The sequence below is a fragment of the Capra hircus genome, chromosome 6, assembly GCF_001704415.2.
Source record: "Capra hircus breed San Clemente chromosome 6, ASM170441v1, whole genome shotgun sequence".
NCBI classification, from domain to species: domain Eukaryota; kingdom Metazoa; phylum Chordata; class Mammalia; order Artiodactyla; family Bovidae; genus Capra; species Capra hircus.
This window is the reverse complement of record NC_030813.1, coordinates 109071112-109091455: the sequence shown is the minus strand read 5'-3', so window position 1 is coordinate 109091455 and position 20344 is coordinate 109071112. Positions and strand designations below refer to the sequence as shown.

Below are 20344 nucleotides of genomic sequence, written 5' to 3'. Positions count from 1 at the left end.
TTAGAACTTATTGTAAAATTAGGTTGATGGCATCCCTGTTCTTAATTTGTGGAGTTTAATTTCAAAGTATTTTTTTAAGATCTTACTATGTCCCAGTCCCTGTAGTAATAGTGTTTTAATCTTCATGTTAAAGTATAAAAAAGGTGCAGTGATAACCTGACCCAGAGACACAATTCAGCCCATTGTTTGAATAAGAATAATTATAGCTAATTCATGAGTCCTTATTATAATAAGTGTCATTGGTCATTAACATTAGTCCAGTCAGTGCCAGACTATGGATCAGGAGGAAGGTTTGGCTGCTTTGGTCTATTGGTATCTTCCCTTGGGTATGAACATATACATCTGATGTATATGATATGATTACTTTAGTTACCATGAGTTTCTCTGTGCATTTGAAGCTTCCTAAATAAACTGTCTTACAGGTAACCTAAATTCATGAAGTTCTCATAGGTAATTTGCATTTCTAAATTAAAATGTAAGAAAACTTTATTTCATTGTAAAATTTTTAATTGCCTTCATTGGGTATTAAGCCTTTGGACTAAAAAAAACTAATGTTATTCTTTCAACTTCTATTTATTAGTGACCACTGGGCTTTATTGGGCTTTAGCAATTTAACGTCTGAGAATGCCTCCAAATGCTTGGACATATCTCAGGAGAAAGAACTACTCTCTATAAAGATGCTGCTATATAGTGGGAAGAGTATTAGACCTGGAATGAAATTATCTGAACTCGTTGCTAGGTGTCACATTATTGAACCATCCTGAGTTTCAGGTTCCTGATGCATAGAAATAAGTTAATAATACCTATGCGCTGCTGGCAGAGGTGAAACAAGAAAGGTGTAGCATGTGGTAAAGAATTCACCTGCCAATGCAGGAGATGCAGGTTCGATCCCTGGGTCAGGAAGATTGCCTGGAGAAGGAAATGGCACACCACTCCAGTATTCTTGCCTGAGAAATCCCGTGGACGGGGGAGCCTGGCAGGCTACAGTCAGTGGGGTCACAAAGAGTTGCATGGCTTAGGAACTTAAACAACAACAGCAAGCGTGTTACAACGTTCAGCATACTAAACGCACCCAAATTTTAGAATTGAATATAAAAACTAATCTTAGTAGGTCTCATATTTTAACTTTTATTTTCTTACAGCATTGTGAAAAGGAAAAAGCATCTTCTTCAAAGGATCTGAAGCATGTTCATGCAAAGAGTGAACCAAGTAAACCTGCTCGGAGACTTTCAGAGTCTTTGCATCCAGCTGATGAAAACAAAAACGAATCCAAAATAGAAAGGGAACACAAAAGACGGACTTCTACCCCTGTTGTGGTGGAAGGGGTGCAGGAAGAGACTGACACAAGGGATGGAAAAAGGCCAGTGGAACGCTCAGAAAGTGGCACAGAAGAAGCCCAGAAACAGAAGAGCACGCTTAAAAACGAAAAGCACCTAAAGAAAGATGATTCTGAAACACCACATTTAAAAAGCCTGCCTAAGAAAGAGGCGAAATCCTCCAAGGAAAAGCCTGAGAAAGAGAAAACTCTGCCAGAAGACAAACCGTCTACAAAACATAAGTACAGAGGTGACGGTGCGCATAAGGCAGGGGATGAGCCCGAGCTTCACTCTCCCGAGAAGGGCTCGAAAGATGAGAATACGCAGAAGGCGAGTCAGCAGCCAAAACTCTCATCAGACGACAAAGCTGAGCGAAGAAGTAAACACCGGAATGAAAGGAAATTGTCAGTTTTGGGTAAAGATGGCAAACCAGTTTCTGAGTATATTATAAAAAGTGACGAGAATGTTCGTAAAGAAAATAAGAAAGAGAGACACGGGTCAGCCGACAAAACCAAGGCAGAGCACAAATCAAGAAGATCAAGTGATTCTAAAATTCAGAAGGACTCTTTGAGCTCCAGGCAACATGGAAGCACAGTACAGAGAAGAAGCGAAAGTTACTCCGAGGATAAATGTGATAATGACTTGACTAACGCAGATAGTAATTCAAAACCAGAAGAGGCGGTTCACAAGGAGAGGCGAAGAACCAAGAGCTTGTTGGAAGAGAAACTTGGGTTGAAGTCTAAGTCCAGAAGCCAAGGCAAACAGTTGAAAGCATCTGAAACAGAATCACAAGAAAATACCACAAAACTGGCGACCACTCCAAAACCAGAGAAGGAGAAGAACACTGAAGAAGGTGAGCCAGAGAGACAGCGGAAGTCCAGAGTTGAAGATAGACCTTCTGAGGAAAGCGGTGTGGAACCCACGTCAGAGAGTGTGGCCCCTTCAGCACATAGCATGCAGAGAGAGTCTAGTCACAGAGCGAAGTTGCCACTAGCAAAGGAGAGGTGCAAGGGTGAGAAAGAGTCAAGCTCCACCAGACTCGAGAGAAAGTTGTCAGACGGGCACAAAAGCAGGAGCTTAAAGCACAGTAGTAAGGACGTGAAAAAGAAGGAAGACAGCAAAACAGAAGACAAGGATGGAAAAGAAGTCGACGGCAGTCATGAGAAGCCCAGAGGAAGTAGTTCAGTCATAGAAAAGAAGTTAACTAGAAGGTTGTGTGAAAATCGAAGGGGCAGCGTATCCCAAGAAATAGCTAAAGGAGAAGAAAAACCGGCAGCAAACCCTTCAGGTGCTCCCAGTAGTTCCTCCCTTCAGAGACCCAAAAAAAGTTGTGATCCTGCCCTGATGCCCGAACAAGAGCCAATGGAAACTGATCCCGAGCCAGCCATGGAAAATGCAGCGGAAGTCCGCAAAACCCAAGACGGCAGCAGTAGCTCTCAGCAAGAACTTGACTCAGAAAATGTTACGAAACAAAAAACTGCCACTGCAGTCCTAAAGGAGGAGTTACAGGCTCCCATGGGAGAGTCAAAAACAGCATCTCCGGCCTGTAAATCAGGGCGTGGAACAGGAGCTGTTGGTAATTCCGAAAAGCACGCCGACCATAGAAGCACCCTGACCAAGAAAATGCATCTCCAAAGCTCTGTGTCCAAACCTAACTCTGGGGAGAAGGAGTCCGCTCAACAAGAAACTCACGAAATGAATGTAGACTCCAAAACGAGTCACTGTTTGTTACCCCATGCCCCATCAGAAAGTGACGGGGCACAGAAGAATTTGAAAACCATCACCAGGCCCACCGAAGAATGCCTTGCTGTCCAAGACCCCACTCTTAAACATTCCACAAAGGTAGATCCCGCCCCGTCCTTAGGCTCCATGACTGCTGGGCCTCAGAAACAGTCTCATGATTCAGGGGTGCCTCCTTTAGTTGACAGAGGAAGTGGGTCAGAAGGTGCCACCGCCAGCACCTCACTCGTCCACCACTCTGAAAGCCCTAAGCAAAGCTGGACTCTTGAGGAACCAGAAGTCCCTAGGGCAGGTGGCAGCAGAAAAGGCGATGCCGTTTCCACAGTGGGCACACCAGCAGAAGCCAGCTTGGAGAGCAGAAGGTGCCCTCCAGAAGCAGCACAGGCCTTCGCGCTGCGCCGCAGATCAGGGGAGGCACACACGCCTGTTGGCAGTGAGGCAGCGGACAGGACAGTGGACAATGAAAACGTTGACAAGGAAGGTGGCTCGATGGATGTGGATGGGAAAGGGAGTAACTCAAGTTCGAAGCAGACACTTAGAGCTTCTGTAGAAAATGGCCACAAGGCTGGTGTTGCTGTTGATCAGGTGGTAGGCATGAGTACAGAAACAGATACTGTTGGACTTAAGTGGAGCAGAGGCCCAGGTGAAGTCGAAAGCACACCAGCTGATGCTGACAGAAGGCGTGGACCCAGTGAGGTGGACACCAGTGCTGAGAGCAGTGCCGTGCCCTCTGTTCTACATCAGAGGAGCGGGGAAGCTGAGATGCCGACAGCCAGGCCTAGTAGAGGAGAAAAGGCTTCCATCGCCAGCAGCACTGAGGGGAAGGACAGCAGTGTTCCCCTAAACCCGGTGAGGGCCGGGACTGCCACAACTACATCTGCAGAGACGGAGGAGGGTGGGGTGGCCGTGCCTTGCACAAGCATCGAGGCGGACGAAGGCCTCACGACGGGCACCTGCTCCGAAAACCACCCTCTTCACGTCGGGGCGGAAGCCAGAGAAGGCACCGTCTTTGCCGCAGCCGAGGAAGGTGGGGGTGTCGTAACAGAAGGATTTGCAGAAAGCGAAACGTTCCTCACAAGCACCAAAGAAGGAGAAAGTGGGGAATGCGCCATAGCCGAGCCTGAAGAAAGAGCAGCCGAACCCGCGACGGCCCCCGCGGGGACCACCGAGGCTGACGCCAGGAGCGCAGCGACCGAGGAGAAGGACGATGCTGTGACCAGCGCAGGTTCTGAGGGCAAATGCGATGGGTCTTCAGGTGGGGACTCGGACCTCGTGGAAGGAACGATCAGGTTTATCAGTGAGGTTGAGAGCGACGGAGCAGTAACAAGTGCGGGGATGGACATCAGGGAGGGGTCCCTAAGCAACGAAGAGTTGGATGGATTCCGGAGAAGCCCGCCGAGATCAGGTCCCAAGAAGGAAAGCGAGGGGACGGTGACGTGCACAGGGGCAGGGGCCAGAAGAGACAGCAACGTCCTGTGCTCCGCAGCTGGCGTGGGGCCTCAGGAGGAGCGCAGGGTGACGGGGGTCCCCGGGGGCCCCGTAGATACCCCCACACCCGCGGCCAGCGCCGCCCAGGAGGAGAGCGGTTCCGTGATGGACGGCCTGGAGGGTGAGAGTGCTGTCACCAGCACCGGCATAACCGAGGAGGACGGGGAGGGCCTGGCCAGCTGCGCAGGTTCGGAGGGGAGCGGTGAAGGCTTTGCCCTGAGTTCCGAATCCGAAGAAAACGAAGAGAGTGCCATGGACAGCACGGTAGCCAAAGACCCCACTGATGCGCCAGTGGTGGCCCCCGGCCCCTGCGACGACGAGGGCGTGGTGACCAGCACGGGCGCGAAGGAGGACGAGGACGAAGGGGAGGGCGTGGTGACCAGCACGGGCCGGGGGAACGAGGTTGGGCACGCATCCACGTGCACAGGGATGGAGGAGGAGAGCGAAGGGGTGTCGGTCTGCGAGAGTGCAGGAGGAGACGCTCAGCTCGGCCCTGCGGAGGGGCGTGTGGACGCTGAGGTAGGCGGTGCCGTTCCGCATGCGTATGAGAGTACCGTGGACAGCGTGAGCGGCGCGGAGAAGGACACTAAAGACGCGGAGATCTGCTCCAGCGCCAAAGGGGTCGTGGAGAGCAGCGTGAGCAGCGGGGCTGCAGGGGAGGGCATGGCGGCTCCCGCTCCCGAGGGTCGCCAGGGGCCCATGACCAGCGCAGCTTCAGACTGCAGGGACGGTGAGCTCAGCAGAAAGGAAAAAGCTGACGACACGACGCCTTCCACCGGCCTGGTGGGGGACAGTTACGAGGGCCTTGTGTCTGCTGCTGTCCCAGAACATGAGCCTCCTCACACGTCACCGAGCGAAAAAGATGAGGGTGTCATCACCTCCGTGGAAAACGAAGACTGTGACGGCCTTGCGGCTGCCACGGCCATTAACAGTGTCGCCAACCAGGCTGGTGTGGCTGGGGGTTCAGGTGAAGGGAAGGGCTTGGTGATCTCCACCAGCACAACAGATGATCTCACCCCACAGCTCAACACCGTGGTAGACATGAGGGCGGGTCATTCAAGCGCCTCTAGACCTGAAGAGAGCGCAGAAGGCCCCAGAGTGAACATGGAGGAGTTCGAGGCCCCCATGCCCAGCGCAGCGTCGGGTGACGGGAGCCAACTCATGGCTGCGAGAAACGAGGAGAAAGACGAGTGTGCCATGATTTCCACGAGCATCAGGGAGGAGTTCGAAGTGCCCATTTCCAGCGCAACAGCCCTCCATGGTGCCCAGAGTCCGCAGCCGGTGGCAGCCATGGAAGGCAGAGCCGAAGGGCTGGCCCCAGTGAGCGCCGATGACTTCGAGGGGCCCACGCCCAGCGCGCCCGCGCAAGCCGAGAGCCCCCTCGCTTCAACCAGCAAGGAGGAGAAGGACGAATGTGCGCTCATTTCCACCAGCATCGCGGAAGATTGCGAAGCCTCTGTGTGTGGTGTGGCTAGGGAAAGGGAGCGTGAGCAACCCGTCCTGGAAGAGAAGGATGGCAGTGCCATCATCTCCACAAGCTCGGGAGAGGACTGCGAGGGCCCTGTGTCCAGTGCTGTCGCTCGAGGGGACGCCCAGGCCTCGGTCACGCCAGCGGAAGAGGCGAGCGATGCGGCCATGATTTCCACCAGCACCTCGGAAGGCTGTGAGGCGGTCATGGCGGGCGCCGTCCCGCAGGAGGAGGAGCTGCCTGCGGGCACGGGCACAGAGGACGTGAGCGATGCCGCTATCATCTCCACCAGCACGGCCGAATGCCTGCTGGCCCCCGCTGGTCTCAACAGGCATGAAGGGGTTCGTCTGAGCGCAGGCAGCCCCAAAGGAAAGGATGCCCCATCAGCCACGAAGATGAGCAAGCTTGAGGCCCCTCTGTCCAGCCTAATGGCCAAGGACAAGTGTCAGTGTTCTGGGCCCTCCACAGGGGGAAAAGAAGTGGGCTCCGTGGTGGCAGGGGGCTCCGGGGAAGGGCATGACCAGGCGTCGGTCAGTATGCTTGCTGCGAGTGTCGGGATTGTGGCAGAGAGCGAGAGGCTTGGCAAGGACTGCGCAGACAGAGTTCAGAGAGAAGATGCAAGGCCCGAGGCAGGGACATCAGGGGGCAGCACGCCAGCGAGGTGGCCAGCAGCGGGGAGCAGGGACTCGCCTGTCGACCCGCAGGGACCAGAGCAGGGGCCCGAGGGCACCTCCGTCAGTGTGCGCTGTTTGACAGCAGTCAATCCTGGTGCTAAAACAGCTGATGACCAGCAGGGGCCTGAGGGGCGCTTGAAAACCACCACCCCTGAGTGTATTAATGGCCAGGAGTCAGAAACGGCTCCTTCCCACACAGCATCCCTTCCCACCGCCACCGCCTACAATGTAGCGCTCTCAGCTCCTAAACAGGAGCAGAACTTGACTAGCAGGAGTGACCGCCGTGGCCAGTGCACTGTCCCAGCATCCACTGAGAAAACAGGAGAAGATAACAGCGTGACCAAATCCTGCCAGCAAGAAGGTCTTCAAGTCACTGTTTCTTCTGAAGAAAATTTGTGTGATCGAGGTGAGATTCTTAAGTGCAAATTTTCATGTTTTATAAAGATAATTGTATGTAGAGGACATTTAAGATGATTTTGGTTGTGAAAGTAAAGTTACTCAGTCGTGTCCTACTCTTTGCAACCCCATGGACCAGGCTCCTCCATCCATGGGATTTTCCAGACAAGAACACTGGAGTGGGGTGCCATTTCCATCTCCAGATCTTCCTGACCCAGAGACTGAACCCAGGTCTCCTGCACTGTAGGCAGACACTTTACCGTCTGAGCCACCAGAGAGGTTTTGATTCTAGAATATAGCAAAATCACTGTCATCCAACTTGAGAGCCAGGCTTCTCTGAAATCATGTTTAAACGGTTAGTCTTAGACCCACTTCTCATGTGCGACATGGGCAGTTAGGAGGCTGCCAGCTGTCTCATCGGCTGGACAAGTGTTGTCCGCAAGACTGTTGCAAGTTACTAAACATCTTTGGCCTTCAGGCTTCTTAGCAATCAAAATGAAGGCACCTTACAGCAGTGTATGAGATGAGCATTTTTTTTTTAAATCACCCTCATTTTACAAATGAAAGTTCAAAGAGTTTAAATAACTTGCACTGTACTCGGATGCCTCTTAGGAAAAAAAAAATCACATCTGAGCCTCAGCTTTCTGTTGTGTGCGAAGGGGACAATAGCTCAAAACAAGCCCCGTTCCAGCCCTCATGTGACTTATTACAGATTCCAGGTATGTGTCAGTTCAGTCTAGCTGGCTGCTTGTCATTGAGGAAGCACCTTATGTTTTATTTAGCAGCGTTTATTGTTCATGTAAATAGGCTAGTTTCTGGTTTAGTATTTGAAGAAGAAAAGAATTGTGTTCCCTCCTGCTAGATTCCAGAGAATGCCAGTCTTGTTGGAAACTTGTTGGTACTTTTCAAAGGTGTAAGCTTGGAGCTCAGTCATTGATTACCATTCATCCACCCACTTTAGACACGTTATATCAGGTACCGCTGTGGATTCAGAGATGATGGGAAGATGGTTGTGAATCCAGCTACGTATTGTGTTTAGGCTGTGACACGGCACTGTGACAGGTGCTTAGGACAGGCTTAACAGGATGCTATGAGAACTCGGAGAGGGTACATGGGCTGGACAGGAAGCGAGCAGGGATGCTGTCTTCCTCTCCACTCTGTGTAAATGGGAGCAAGCTGCACTTTTAAGCTGAAATATCACCTAAGTGCTACTCTGGAGGCTGAGGCCAGTAGATTTAGTCCTGTTTCTTATGGGGACTTAGGAGACACTAAGAGATGTTCCAAGGGTTGAAATAAATGACTTAAAATTTTTCTGTTGACTTTAATTTAGGGTGAGTTGAATGCTCTGGAAGTTTCCATGACTCAGCCATTGCTACAGTCTGTTATTCCTTCTGCCTCCTGCCTCTCCTTCCCTCTGAAGGAGCAGAAATAGAAGGACTTTTAGCAAGGAGTAAGCCCACAGCCTCCTGGAGAAAGGAAGGGTTTTCTTGGGAGGCGTCTGTGTGGGCAGGTGAGAGGAACAAGTCTCAGGACAGAGGAGAGAAGGAAAGAAAGGGATACGTTTGAGTCTACCAGGGAAAATTCTGTTCCCTTTTTATCTGTTTCACAGTTTTTAACTTTGTGTTCAACTTTGCTGTGTCAGCACAAGCAAGTAAAGTGAATCTGTTCACAAATCACCATCTTCATTAAGAAAGTATCTCAGTGGCCTTGAATGTTTTCTTTTAGGGACAAGCTTGATATAGATATCTATAGAAAAATACTTGGACATAAGACGTCCTCGCAAATGATAGCATATCATTCTCTGTGGCCAGCCAGCATAACAGCCAGAAACATTTTTATACACATCCCATCCCCCCGAAATGAGTGAATGACCCCTTGCCTTTTATCTGAGAATTTTCGGATATATTCCCCTTTATTGTTTTCTACTGACAGCAAACTAAAACAGGACGGAGGAGGGCGTAGCATGTCCGGATAACAACTAGACGACATTCTGTTACCTTTTGATTCAAAATGTAGTTTGCAAGCAAATTCTTAGCTGATTGAATGGTTTGCATTTCTTTAGGCAGCAAAGAGTCTCCATCAAATGCTGTGGGAAGATTGGGACTGAAAACCAACTTGAAACCTGAGGTATGGCTGATCATTCAGTTATGCTGAACTGCCAATGGTGTACATACCTTTTCACCATGTACAGATACATGTACACAAGCAGAATGCAGCCCCGGCTCTCACTGTACCGAAGCTATTTCAGTTCTGTTACTGACACGTCGTGTGAGGGAAGAGCTCAGAACCTCAGTAGTCTCAGCTTTTAGCACCGCCGTCAGTTCCATCCACTCAAACCAGAAAGCCAAGTGTCAGCCTCAGTCACCCCACGTTTCATCTATTGCTGGTTCTCATAGTTTCCATTCCCAAAATGTGACTTGAATCCACCTATTTCTGTTTCTATGGCTGCCACCTAGTCTGAGCCTCTACCCCAGTAGGTAGTGTCCCCATTCTGCTTCCTCTCCAGCCCTTCCTCCAATCTTCACCCAGCCCTGAGAGTTAGCTTGAAAAACATAAATTAGGTCATGTCATTGCTCTGCTTGAAATTTCCAATGACTTCTCATTGCATTTAGAATAAAATCTAGTTTGGGAGGAGGTTTTCTGGTTCTTCTGTCACAGCCTGTGTGCTTTAAACAGTTTAGTCTCCATGCCCCCTTCCAGCCTGATCTCCTGGCGCCTCCGAGTCCACGGGACAAGATAGTGGTAAACATGGGGGCTGTGAACGCAGTGCAGAGGAGCCTCGACTCACAGCAGGGTCAGTGGGTGGAAGGGGATGGCTTGCAGGAGGACTTTGGAGTGGACTTCTGCAAACAGATCGAAGTGTACCCGAGGACACAGAAAGGGAAGAGCCAGTCATGAGTCCTGGGCACTGCAGTGTTTCAGGGATGAGCTGCGCTGAGACCTCAAGCCTCTTGAAGAAATGGGACCAGGTCAGGAAGGGCTTGTGTGTTGTACTCAGTATTTTACTTTAGCGCAGTAGGAGAGCCACTGATGGATGAAATACGAGATTAGTTTTACCTTTTTGTTCCTAAAGGTTGACAGGATGCTGAGTGTTTTGTTTAATTCCCTTCAGGTGAATTAAACTTACCTGCTTATTTCAAAAAGCTCATTTACCTTGTTATGGTGCCTTGGACTTTTTAGGTATTTGTGCCATCAGAGGAAGAGAAAAATCATGAGATGCCAGCACCACCAGGAAGTCCAGGTGGGAGAAAGCTGAGTGGAACAGGTAAACTCCTTTAGCAGTTGTTCACATTTTTTTTTTCCTTATGTGTGGGTTTATCTTTTATTACCACTTAAAATTTATAGCTAATATGTAATAAAACATTGACAGGCTATATGGATTTACCTATCATTTTTTAACATAGAGAAAACTCTTTGCTATTTCATTTTTAACTTGCACTTTTTCTTCATAAAGCATTAACATCAGTCAAAATCACGTAAGGTTGTTGTTTAAATCTGATGTCTCCAAATAATTGTGGCCAAACGAGCTGCTTTGGAACAGACCCTTGCTGTCGCCCACAAGTATGTCTCTATGGCCCTCCCTGTCCCTCCAGGTGCCATCACAAGCTCATTTCCAGAAGGCTAGTCTGCGCCTGTGTGCCCACTTCTTTTAACCTCAGGCTCTTGACCCCTGGGGTCTGGCCGTTGCTGCATCACTGAAGCTCCTCCCCGCTTGCAGAGCCTCTTCTCAGTCTCTCTCTGCACCAGTCTTCAGTGTCCACTAAAGGTGTGAAGGGAAAGGTCTCAGCCTCAGACAGGGTTAGGACAGCAGCTCTCAAACACATCGGTCTCAGGACCACTTTACACGTGACCTCATCTGAATCTGACCACCTGCCAGAGACCCTCACTACAGCGCCATCACATTGGGGATTGCATTTTTAATAGATGGGCTGGGTGGCAGTATATTCATTGTGAAGGGGACACAAACATCCAGTCTGTAGCATTCAAAACACTGAAGAGTTCAGGCAAAGCATGATCCAGGAGCAGAGACCTCTTTCAAAGGCCCGATTTCTTACCTTCTCTCTTAATCCCCAGCAGAAGTAATCGCTTTCCCATTCTTGGCCTCTAGGAAGATACGTTGTGCTGTCATTCGTGGCCGAAGCCCTGAGACTTGTGATTCAGTTTAGGTGCCTGAGTTACATTTTCAGAATTCTTTCTAAACTCAGCTGTATGTTGTGGGCGTCCTTCATTGTCAGCGGATGCAGACCGGCTTCCTTGGTTTCAGTAGTGGTGTGCAACACACGGCCCCCCTGCTGTTGGGTCTCTGAGTGCCCTCCAGTGTTTGTAGTGTTCACTGTTACAAATAACGCTGCAGTGAGCTTCCATATGTCTGTAATCATGTACTTCTCCAATTTTTTTTGAAAAAGTGAACCGAGAGGTCAAAGAACACACACGTTTAAATTTTCATTTCAAGCACTTGCTATTCCCCCTAATTTGGAGACAAATATTGAAGAACAAGTAGGTGTGTATTTGGTGCACCAGACAAAGAGAAAGGCAGTGTGTGAGGAGTGGTGTGTATAAATCCTCAACCAGGGCTATCTGGGGCTGTCAGGGTGGGGACCTTCAAGGCAAACCATCTGAAAGGGCAGCCTTCGAAGTACGTGACCACAGGAACCTTATAAGCAGAAATACCAGGGGTTCCTGGAAGACCACCCCAAGACCTGGTAAGCCACTCGTCCTGACATGTTAAAACCCTAACGATGACTAATCTTCCCAAAACTTGGATAGATGGTACTAGTTAAAATTCCTGTGTATGTATTATAGTACACATAATTAATATCCCATTTGTTAATTGTCAAGAAGGTAACATTTTTGGATTCTGAAGTTCTTTGTTCCCAGAGTTGTATTTCAGACTGTGTTTAGGTACAGTTCAATAAGAGATCTACTTACGTAAAAGGAAGTTGTTTAAAAGAAAAATGTGTGTTCTGTCATTGTTGAGTAGAAACAGTAGGCCTTGTACTCCAGGCTTCCAAAGAATATAAATAGACCTTTGCTGTTTGAGGGGATAGGCTCTAACTTTTCATTTGATGGGATTATTTTTAAATGAACCAGTGTTACCCTGTCACCTAACGGTTACAGCACAGGCCTTCCTCACCTTCCTTCCAAGCCTCAGATCGCCGACATGGTTAAATCACTGAAATGATCCAATGGATCACTGCCATTACTCTAAAAATGCAGGGAACGTTACTTTTGTTGTTTTTCTGGTCATGTGACAGAACATAGATGGTATGATAGAAAATAATTGGTCCAAAATTTATAATTCACAAAGGCAGCTAGGCCATTTAGTGACATAGTCTCACTTAACTAAAAAGCTCTCAATTTGTTTCTCTGTAGTTCAGAACCAGTTTCCAGTTTCCTTATTTCTCATTTTTGTCTTTGAACAGTTGAACTGCAGAGGGAGCCTTCGCTGGCGATTGAATCACCAAATGTAAGTCACCATAATTGTTTGGATTTTGTTGTTATCACTTGGGATTATTTTGGTTTGAGGTTTTGAAAGTGATTACATTTAGGGGAGGGGCTGGCCACGTGTTTCTTTAGGAGATGAGGCCATTGGTAGTGTGCTCTCCACTGAAGTTCAACCTAGTCACATCTTTAATTTCATGTTCAACTTTATCCACTGATGTCAGGAAATTTAGTTGCTTTTCTCAGAAACAAAAGAGTTACTCTGAATTCGGCAGCCCTGTGTTCTAGTAGCTCTTTAGGCCAATATCATGAGACAGAACCAAGGAAATAGGAAAAGGTCCAGATCCCTCAGACTCGGGAGCTCCCCTGGTAATCTTAATGAAATTCTTTGAAGAATTGGGAGCTTTCTATTTTTTATTACTATAATAGGACTGCAAATTGGACTGTGGTGTTTTAAATTATCCCGGTGCTATAGACCAAACCGACTTTACGAACTTCACTGTATATCTTTAGAAGTGTTTGTGAATCCACTAAACTGTAATTGCCACGAATACGTATTTTTTTCCTAGCTGTGGTTCTCATAATCCCTTTTGTCCTTGAAGGAAATTTTTTTTTTTTTTGGGTCTGTCTTAATGCGTAGAGAAGAGCACATTTTGTAAAATGCTTGTGAATCACAGATAGTCACATTCTTTCCCGTGTCACTAGGAGACTCAGAAGAGCCCTGCTTCCCACCAAACACCCGTGGTGTCAGGGGGCTTACCTCCCCCTGTTGAGACATCCCAGGCTGTATCTAGACCCTCACACCCAGTCTGCTGAGTGAAAGGGAGAGAAGAGCCCCACTTGGTTCTGTTCAAGATCTAAGAGCTCAAAGGATTCGAAATGTGGCCGTGTCTCCAGGCCTGCCCCGCCGTGTGCTGCATTCTGCCTTGTTTCCCTGAAGCCCCCAGCAGCTGCCTTTTTCCTATCTGAGCATGTCTCTCCTTTCCAAATAGGAAATTTTGTAGCTGGGGCTTACAATGTTGTAGGATATTCTGGGGGCTTCTTAGGGGCACTAGTGTGGTAAAGAACTCACCTGCCAATACAGGAGACATGAGAAACTTGGGTTCAGTCCCTGGATGGGGAAGATCCCTGGAGAAGGGAATGGCAACCCATTCTAATGTCCTTGCCTGGAGAATCCCAGGGACAGAGGAGCCTGACGGGTACAGTCTATGGGGTCGCAAAGAGTCGAACACAACTGAAGTGACTGAGCATGCATGAGGAATATTCAGAGGCTTTCCCTCAAAAAAAAAAAAAAAAGTAAAATTGGCAAGGTTTGCCTGAGGGAAACCTTATAACAGATTGACAAAATCCCTCAACATTTTTTAAAAGGGAAATCACGAAGGATCATTGGATGGGGAGAGAATTTCCAAAGTTCTTTCTCTCTTTGTTTCTTACTTTTACCATAACTGCTTTAACAACAAGGAGAATAAACCCAGTAGGATGCTAATTTGTTAAAATGAAACTTCTTCAAAAAGAAAGTGTCCTCTACTCTTGAACTGGGTGAAATTTAAAAGAACATGTTTACCAGCCCCTTTAAGTGTTCTTACAAATGGCCAGATTATTTTCTAGATATTCAAGATTTTTGTGAGAATATCCATAAATAGCCTTTTCTATTGTGTGTTTAGGTCGAAAATGCAGGCTCAGAAGCAACTGAAATTCATGGGAAATTTTATAGCAAAGAAGGTAAGTTAATGAATTTCATAGTATAATTTTAATATTAGTTGTAATTATCATTTGTTGAATGCCTTTTATGTGGCAGGCCCTGTGCTAATTATAATTACTTGGAAAATTTTATCATGTAACTCATATAATCCAGTAAAGTGTGTGTTCACAACAGCATCACACCTGTAGTTGAGGTAACAGACATAGAGAGTGGGCCAGTGGCTCGTTCAAGGTCATGAAGCTTATAAATGGTCCCTGGCCTTAAATAACAACTAGAGTTTGCCAGGAACCTCACAGTGGGTTTGTCCAGTGTAAGTACAGAATGTATAGTCCCCTGTGGTTTGTCTCATAGGAGAGGTTCTGTGCTGTGTAGTTGACTGTGTTGCCTTCCGACTAGAAGCCTCAGTGTGATAGCAGAGCAGGGCCGGCACATTTATGTGCTCGTTGCCCGGGAGTCAGGCATTACTCCACGCAACCTGTAGAGACTGCCAGCTCCAGAGGAACAATTCTGTTCTCAGAATTGTATTGTATTTATTCCTATTGATTTTGTTCACTCCCTGTTCCAAGAATGGAGAAAGGGGTCTTAATGCCCTGTACAGTTATTTTTTATTTGTATTGCTTCTTCTGTTAATGGACATTTAGCGTGCAAGTGTGACTTGTCCATGAGTTCCAAAGAGAGCTGTATGCATGGTGTGCTGTGTTCCTTGGACACTTGCTCATGCTCTGCTGCTCAGGAACCAGGGGGGAGTGGCCTTGAGGTCTGCCGTGTAAATGCCAGTGAGGCTGTCCCCCCCTTGAACCCTGCTCACTCATTCTAGAAATGAAAGTCATGGAACTTAACCTGACGTAGTTGTGTAAGGATCACATCACAATTGCTTGTCAAGTTCCTTCCTCTTTTCCTTTCCCATTCCACACATGTGCCTAAAGTAAGTATTGGAGTGAATACTTAAGGGGGTTTGTTTTTTCTTTTTTCTTTTGTATTTCTTACTCAGAGATATCCAATGGTGGAAAAGACAACACAGAAACCATAAGATGTCATAGTGTCGAAGCAAATCCTAAAGAGGTGGGTTTTCGTAGGAAACTCAAGCACTTCGTGTTTTATGAATAGTGCTTTCTCCTGTGCTAAGGGCTTTTAGCTCTCTGTATAGATGAGAAATTAAATGTATTGATAGGTATTAAGAGTTCTCTATGTCTGTGTTACTTGTTTATGCTTTTGTAAGATTAGGTAATTTAGCAGGTAGCAGGATTACTTGGACATGTCCATATTATTTTCTAACCCAAGTAAGACGGTAGGTGTTGCGAGAGGGCATCAGAGGGCAGACACACTGAAACCATAATCACAGAAAACTAGTCAATCTGATCACACAGACCACAGCCTTGTCTAACTCAATGAAACTAAGCCATGCCATGTGGGGCCACCCAAGACGGATGGGTCATGGGGGAGAGGTCTGACAGAGTGTGGTCCACTGGAGAAGAGAATGGCAAACCACTTCAGTATTCTTGCCTTGAGAACCCCATGAACAGTATGAAAAGGCAAAATGATAGGATACTGAAAGGGGAACTCCCTAGGTTGGTAGGTGCCCAGTATGCCACTGGAGATCAGTGGAGAAATAACTCCAGAAAGAATGAAGGGATGGAGCCAAAGCAAAAACAATACCCAGCTGTGGATGTGACTGGTGATAGAAGCAAGGTCCAATGCTGTAAAGAGCAATATTGCATAGGAACCTAGAATGTCAGGTCCATGAATCAAGGCAAATTGGAAGTGGTCAAACAGGAGTTGGCAAGAGTGAACGTCAACATTCTAGGAATCAGTGAACTAAAATGGACTGGAATGGGTGAATTTAACTCAGATGACCATTGTATCTACTACTGTGGGCAGGAATCCCTTAGAAGAAATGGAGTAGCCATCATGGTCAACAGAAGAGTCTGAAATGCAGTACTTGGATGCAAGTTCAAAAAAGGACAGAATGATCTCTGTTCGTTTCCAGGCAAACCATTCAGTATGACAGTAATCCAAGCCTGTGCCCCAACCAGTAAAACTGAAGAAGCTGAAGTTGAACGATTCTATGAAGACCTACAAGACCTTTTAGAACTAACACCCAAAAAAGATGTCCTTTTCTTTATAGGAGACTGGAATGCAAAAGTGGGAAGTCAAGAAACACCTGGCGTAACAGGCATATTTGGCCATGGAGTATAGAATGAAGCAGGGCAAAAGCTAATAGAGTTTTGCCAAGAGAACGCACTGGTCATAGCAAACACCCTCTTCTAACAACACAAGAGAAGACTCTACACATGGACATCACCAGATGGTCAATGCTGAAATCATATTGAATATATTCTTTGCAACCAAATATGGAGAAGCTCTATACAGTCAGTTCATGTCATGTATGGCAAAACCAATACAGTATTGTAAAGTAAAAAAATAAAATAAAAAATTAAATTTAAAAAAAAAAAAAAGACTGGGGGCTGACTGTGGCTCAGATCATGAACTCCTTATTGCCAAATTCAGACTTAAATTGAAGAAAGTAGGGAAAACCACTAGACCATTCAGGTATGAGCTAACTCAAATCCCTTATGATGATACAGTGGAAGTGAGAAATAGATTTAAGGGCCTAGATCTGATAGATAGAGTGCCTGATGAACTAGGACGAAGGTTCGTGACATTGTACAGGAGACAGGGATCAAGACCATCCCCATGGAAAAGAAATGCAAAAAAGCAAAATGGCTGTCTGAGGAGGCCTTACAAATAGCTGTGAAAAGAAGAGAAGCAAAAAGCAAAGGAGAAAAGGAAAAATATAAGCATCTGAATGCAGAGTTCCAAAGAATAGCAAGGAGAGTTAAGAAAGCCTCCCTCAGCGATCAGTGCAAAGAAATAGAGGAAAACAACAGAATGGGAAAGACTAGAGATCTCTTCAAGAAAATTAGAGATACCAAGGGAACATTTCTTGCAAAGATGGGCTCGATAAAGGACAGAAATGGCATGGACCTAACAGAAGCAGAAGATATTAAGAAGAGGTGGCGGGAATACACAGAAGAACTGTATTAAAAAGATCTTCAAGACCCAGATAATCACAATGGTGTGATCACTCATCTAGAGCCAGACACCCTGGAATGTGAAGTCAAGTGGGCCTTAGAAAGCATCACTACGAACAAAGCTAGTGGAGGTGACGGGATTCCAGTTGAACTATTTCAAATCCTGAAAGGTGATGCTGTGAAAGTGCTGCACTCAATATGCCAGCAAATTTGGAAAACTCAGCAGTGGCCACAGGACTGAAAAAGGTCAGTTTTCATTCCAATCCCAAAGAAAGGCAATGCCAAAGAATGCTCAGACTACCGCATAATTGCACTCATCTCACACGCTCGTAAAGTAATGCTCAAAATTCTCTAAGCCAGGCTTCTGCAATGCATGAACCATGAACTTCCAGATGTTGAAGCTGGTCTTAGAAAAGGCAGAGGAACCAGAGATCAAATTGCCAACATCTGCTGGATCATCAAAAAAGCAAAAGAGTTCCAGAAAAACATCTCTTTCTGCTTTATTGACTATGCCAAAGCCTTTGACTGTGTGGATCACATTAAACTGTGGAAAATTCTTAAAGAGATGGGAATACCAGGCCACCTGACCTGCCTCTTGAGAAACCTATATGCAGGTCAGGAAGCAAGAGTTAGAACTGGGCATGGAACAACAGACTGGTTCCAAATAGGAAAAGGAGTACATCAAGGCTGTATATTGTCACCCTGCTTATTTAACTTATATGCAGAGTACATCATGAGAAACACTGGGCTGTAAGAAGCACAAGCTAGAATCAAGATTGCCGGGAGACATATCAGTAACCTCAGATATGCAGATGACACCACCGTTATGGCAGAAAGTGAAGAGGAACTAAAAAGCCTCTTGATGAAAGTGAAAGTGGAGAGTGAAAAAGTTGGCTTGAAGCTCAACATGCTGAAAACTAAGATCATGGCATCTGGTCCCATCACTTTATGGGAAATAGATGGGGGAACAGTGGAAACAATGTCAGACTTTATTTTGGGGGGGCTCCAAAATCACTGCAGATGGTGATTGCAGCCATGAAATGAAAAGACGCTTACTCCTCGGAAGGAAAGTTATGACCAACCTATAGAGCATATTAAAAAGCAGAGACATTACTTTGCCATCAAAGGTCCTTCTAGTCAAGGCTATGGTTTTTCCAGTGGTCATGTATGAATGTGAAAGTTGGACTGTGAAGACAGCTGAGTGCCAAAGAATTGATGCTTTTGAAGTGTGGTGTTGGAGAAGACTCTTGAGAGTCCTTTGGACTTCAAGGAGATCCAATCAGTCCATCTTAAAGGAGATCAGTCCTGGGTGTTCGTTGGAAGGACTGATACTAAAGGTGAAATTCCAGTACTTCGGCCACCTCATGCAAAGAGTTGAGTCATTGGAAAAGACTCTCATGCTGGGATGGATTGGGGGCAGGAGGAGAAGGGGACGACAGAGCATGAGATGGCTGGATGGCGTCACCGACTCAGTGGACATGAGTTTGAGTGAACTCCGGGAGTTGGTGATAGACAGGGAGGCCTGGCGTGCTGCGATTCATGGGGTCGCAAAGAGTTGGACACGACTGAGCGACTGAACTGAACTGAACTGACACTGTTTTCTTATATACTTCCTTTCATCAGCCTTTTAATGAGCTACCAAGAGAGCAGAAAAATGCTGCCAATTAATTTATGACGTGCCATCAATTATAAAACATAGATTGACTTCAGAAGTGGTAAAATGAGGATATTTTTAACATTTTAGAATTGTTGAAATACATTATGAAGTGAAAAATAGATTTGGATATTTTTTATGGGTTTATATTCAAATCTTTAAAAAGACTCAACCTTACGAATGACTCTAGTCTGAATGTAGATGACAGAAGTATCATTCTAGATTTTTCAAAAAATTTGTCTCAAGGACTAGAAACTAATACAGTGTGCTCCTGTTTAAGTAGAATTGGATCCAGGTTCTACTGCCTTTAATATAGTCACTCTTAATTCCAGGTTGAAGAGGAAGAAAGGCACGTACCTAAAAGAAAAAGAAAGAAGCAGTACCTCTCTTCAGAAGATGAACTGGGTATCTAGAATATACATGTTCCTGTTTTAAATGTCTCTGAAAATCTTATTATTTCCACATCCAAATAGTGGGCCAGTAGCATAGAAAATTCTTGAGAGTAGTAGTCGTTTACAAATCTTGAGTCTCGTGTGTTTGCAGACCAGCCTGACTCCTCCAGGGTCTTTCCGGACTTGATCTAGAAGCTAGGTTGTTCCCGGCGAAGACCCAGCCCTCAGAAATCACAGAAACCCAGGCTCCCTCTGTCACCTGGGCTCCGGGTGCCCTGGAGTTGCTCATTTTATGTCGTGAACGGAGGCCGCACAGAACTAGAGAAGCACTCTAGTCACGGGCGTGCAGTAGTGACCCTTCTGTGCTTCATGCTGCGGCTGTCCGTAACAGTGCCGGCCCATAGAACTCGCTCAGAGGTGGAAACGCTCCATGTTTGCCTTGTCTGCTGGCAGCTACGAGGCACACAACTATTGAGCACTTGAATGTAGTCACTGTGAATGAAAGGCTGAGTTTTTAGTTGTATTTGAATTTAATTAATTTAAATTTCAGGAGCCATTGTGACTAGTGGCTCCCATTTTGGACACTGCAGAGACTTTTATAGTTTTAATACCTGACACAAAATGCAAACTCAGTAAATAACATGTTAAATAATATGTGAGAAGAAAATGGATAGCTACATACTTTACTTATTTGGTTTGGAACATGTTTAGTAATTATTGAGTTCATACCAAAGCTAGGTACCGTCTCTAGTACTTTATACACATCCCCAATAACTATGTGAGTCAGATATTGCTGTTTTATAAATAAAGAAATTAAGATTTTGAGAAATTATGACTTTTTCTCTACCAAGTAAATCTGATTCCCAAGATTATGGTCTTCATCACTAAGCCATACCACTTAGATGGTAAGTTGTTCAGGAAGTTAAAAAGTATGTCTAGAAACTATGCCCTAAGCCCTCTCCACAGAACCTCCTGTTTTGTTGGAGTTGTTTAAGCGTTTGTAGATATTTTATTTTTTGGCTTTGCTAAGGCCCAGGCAA

General features: G+C 46.2%; 1 protein-coding gene across 1 annotated transcript in view; it reads left to right on the top strand.

Annotated features, from left to right (window-relative positions):
- The window catches only part of BOD1L1 (biorientation of chromosomes in cell division 1 like 1), a 54997-nt gene that overhangs the window by 19139 nt on the left and 15514 nt on the right, over nucleotides 1-20344 (top strand). Inside the window, exons 10-16 of the mRNA XM_018049736.1 lie at nucleotides 1143-7092; nucleotides 9145-9209; nucleotides 10263-10347; nucleotides 12506-12549; nucleotides 14189-14246; nucleotides 15218-15288; nucleotides 19245-19317. Of these exons, the coding sequence (XP_017905225.1) occupies nucleotides 1143-7092; nucleotides 9145-9209; nucleotides 10263-10347; nucleotides 12506-12549; nucleotides 14189-14246; nucleotides 15218-15288; nucleotides 19245-19317 (6346 nt within the window). The remainder of the gene's footprint in view (nucleotides 1-1142; nucleotides 7093-9144; nucleotides 9210-10262; nucleotides 10348-12505; nucleotides 12550-14188; nucleotides 14247-15217; nucleotides 15289-19244; nucleotides 19318-20344) is intronic.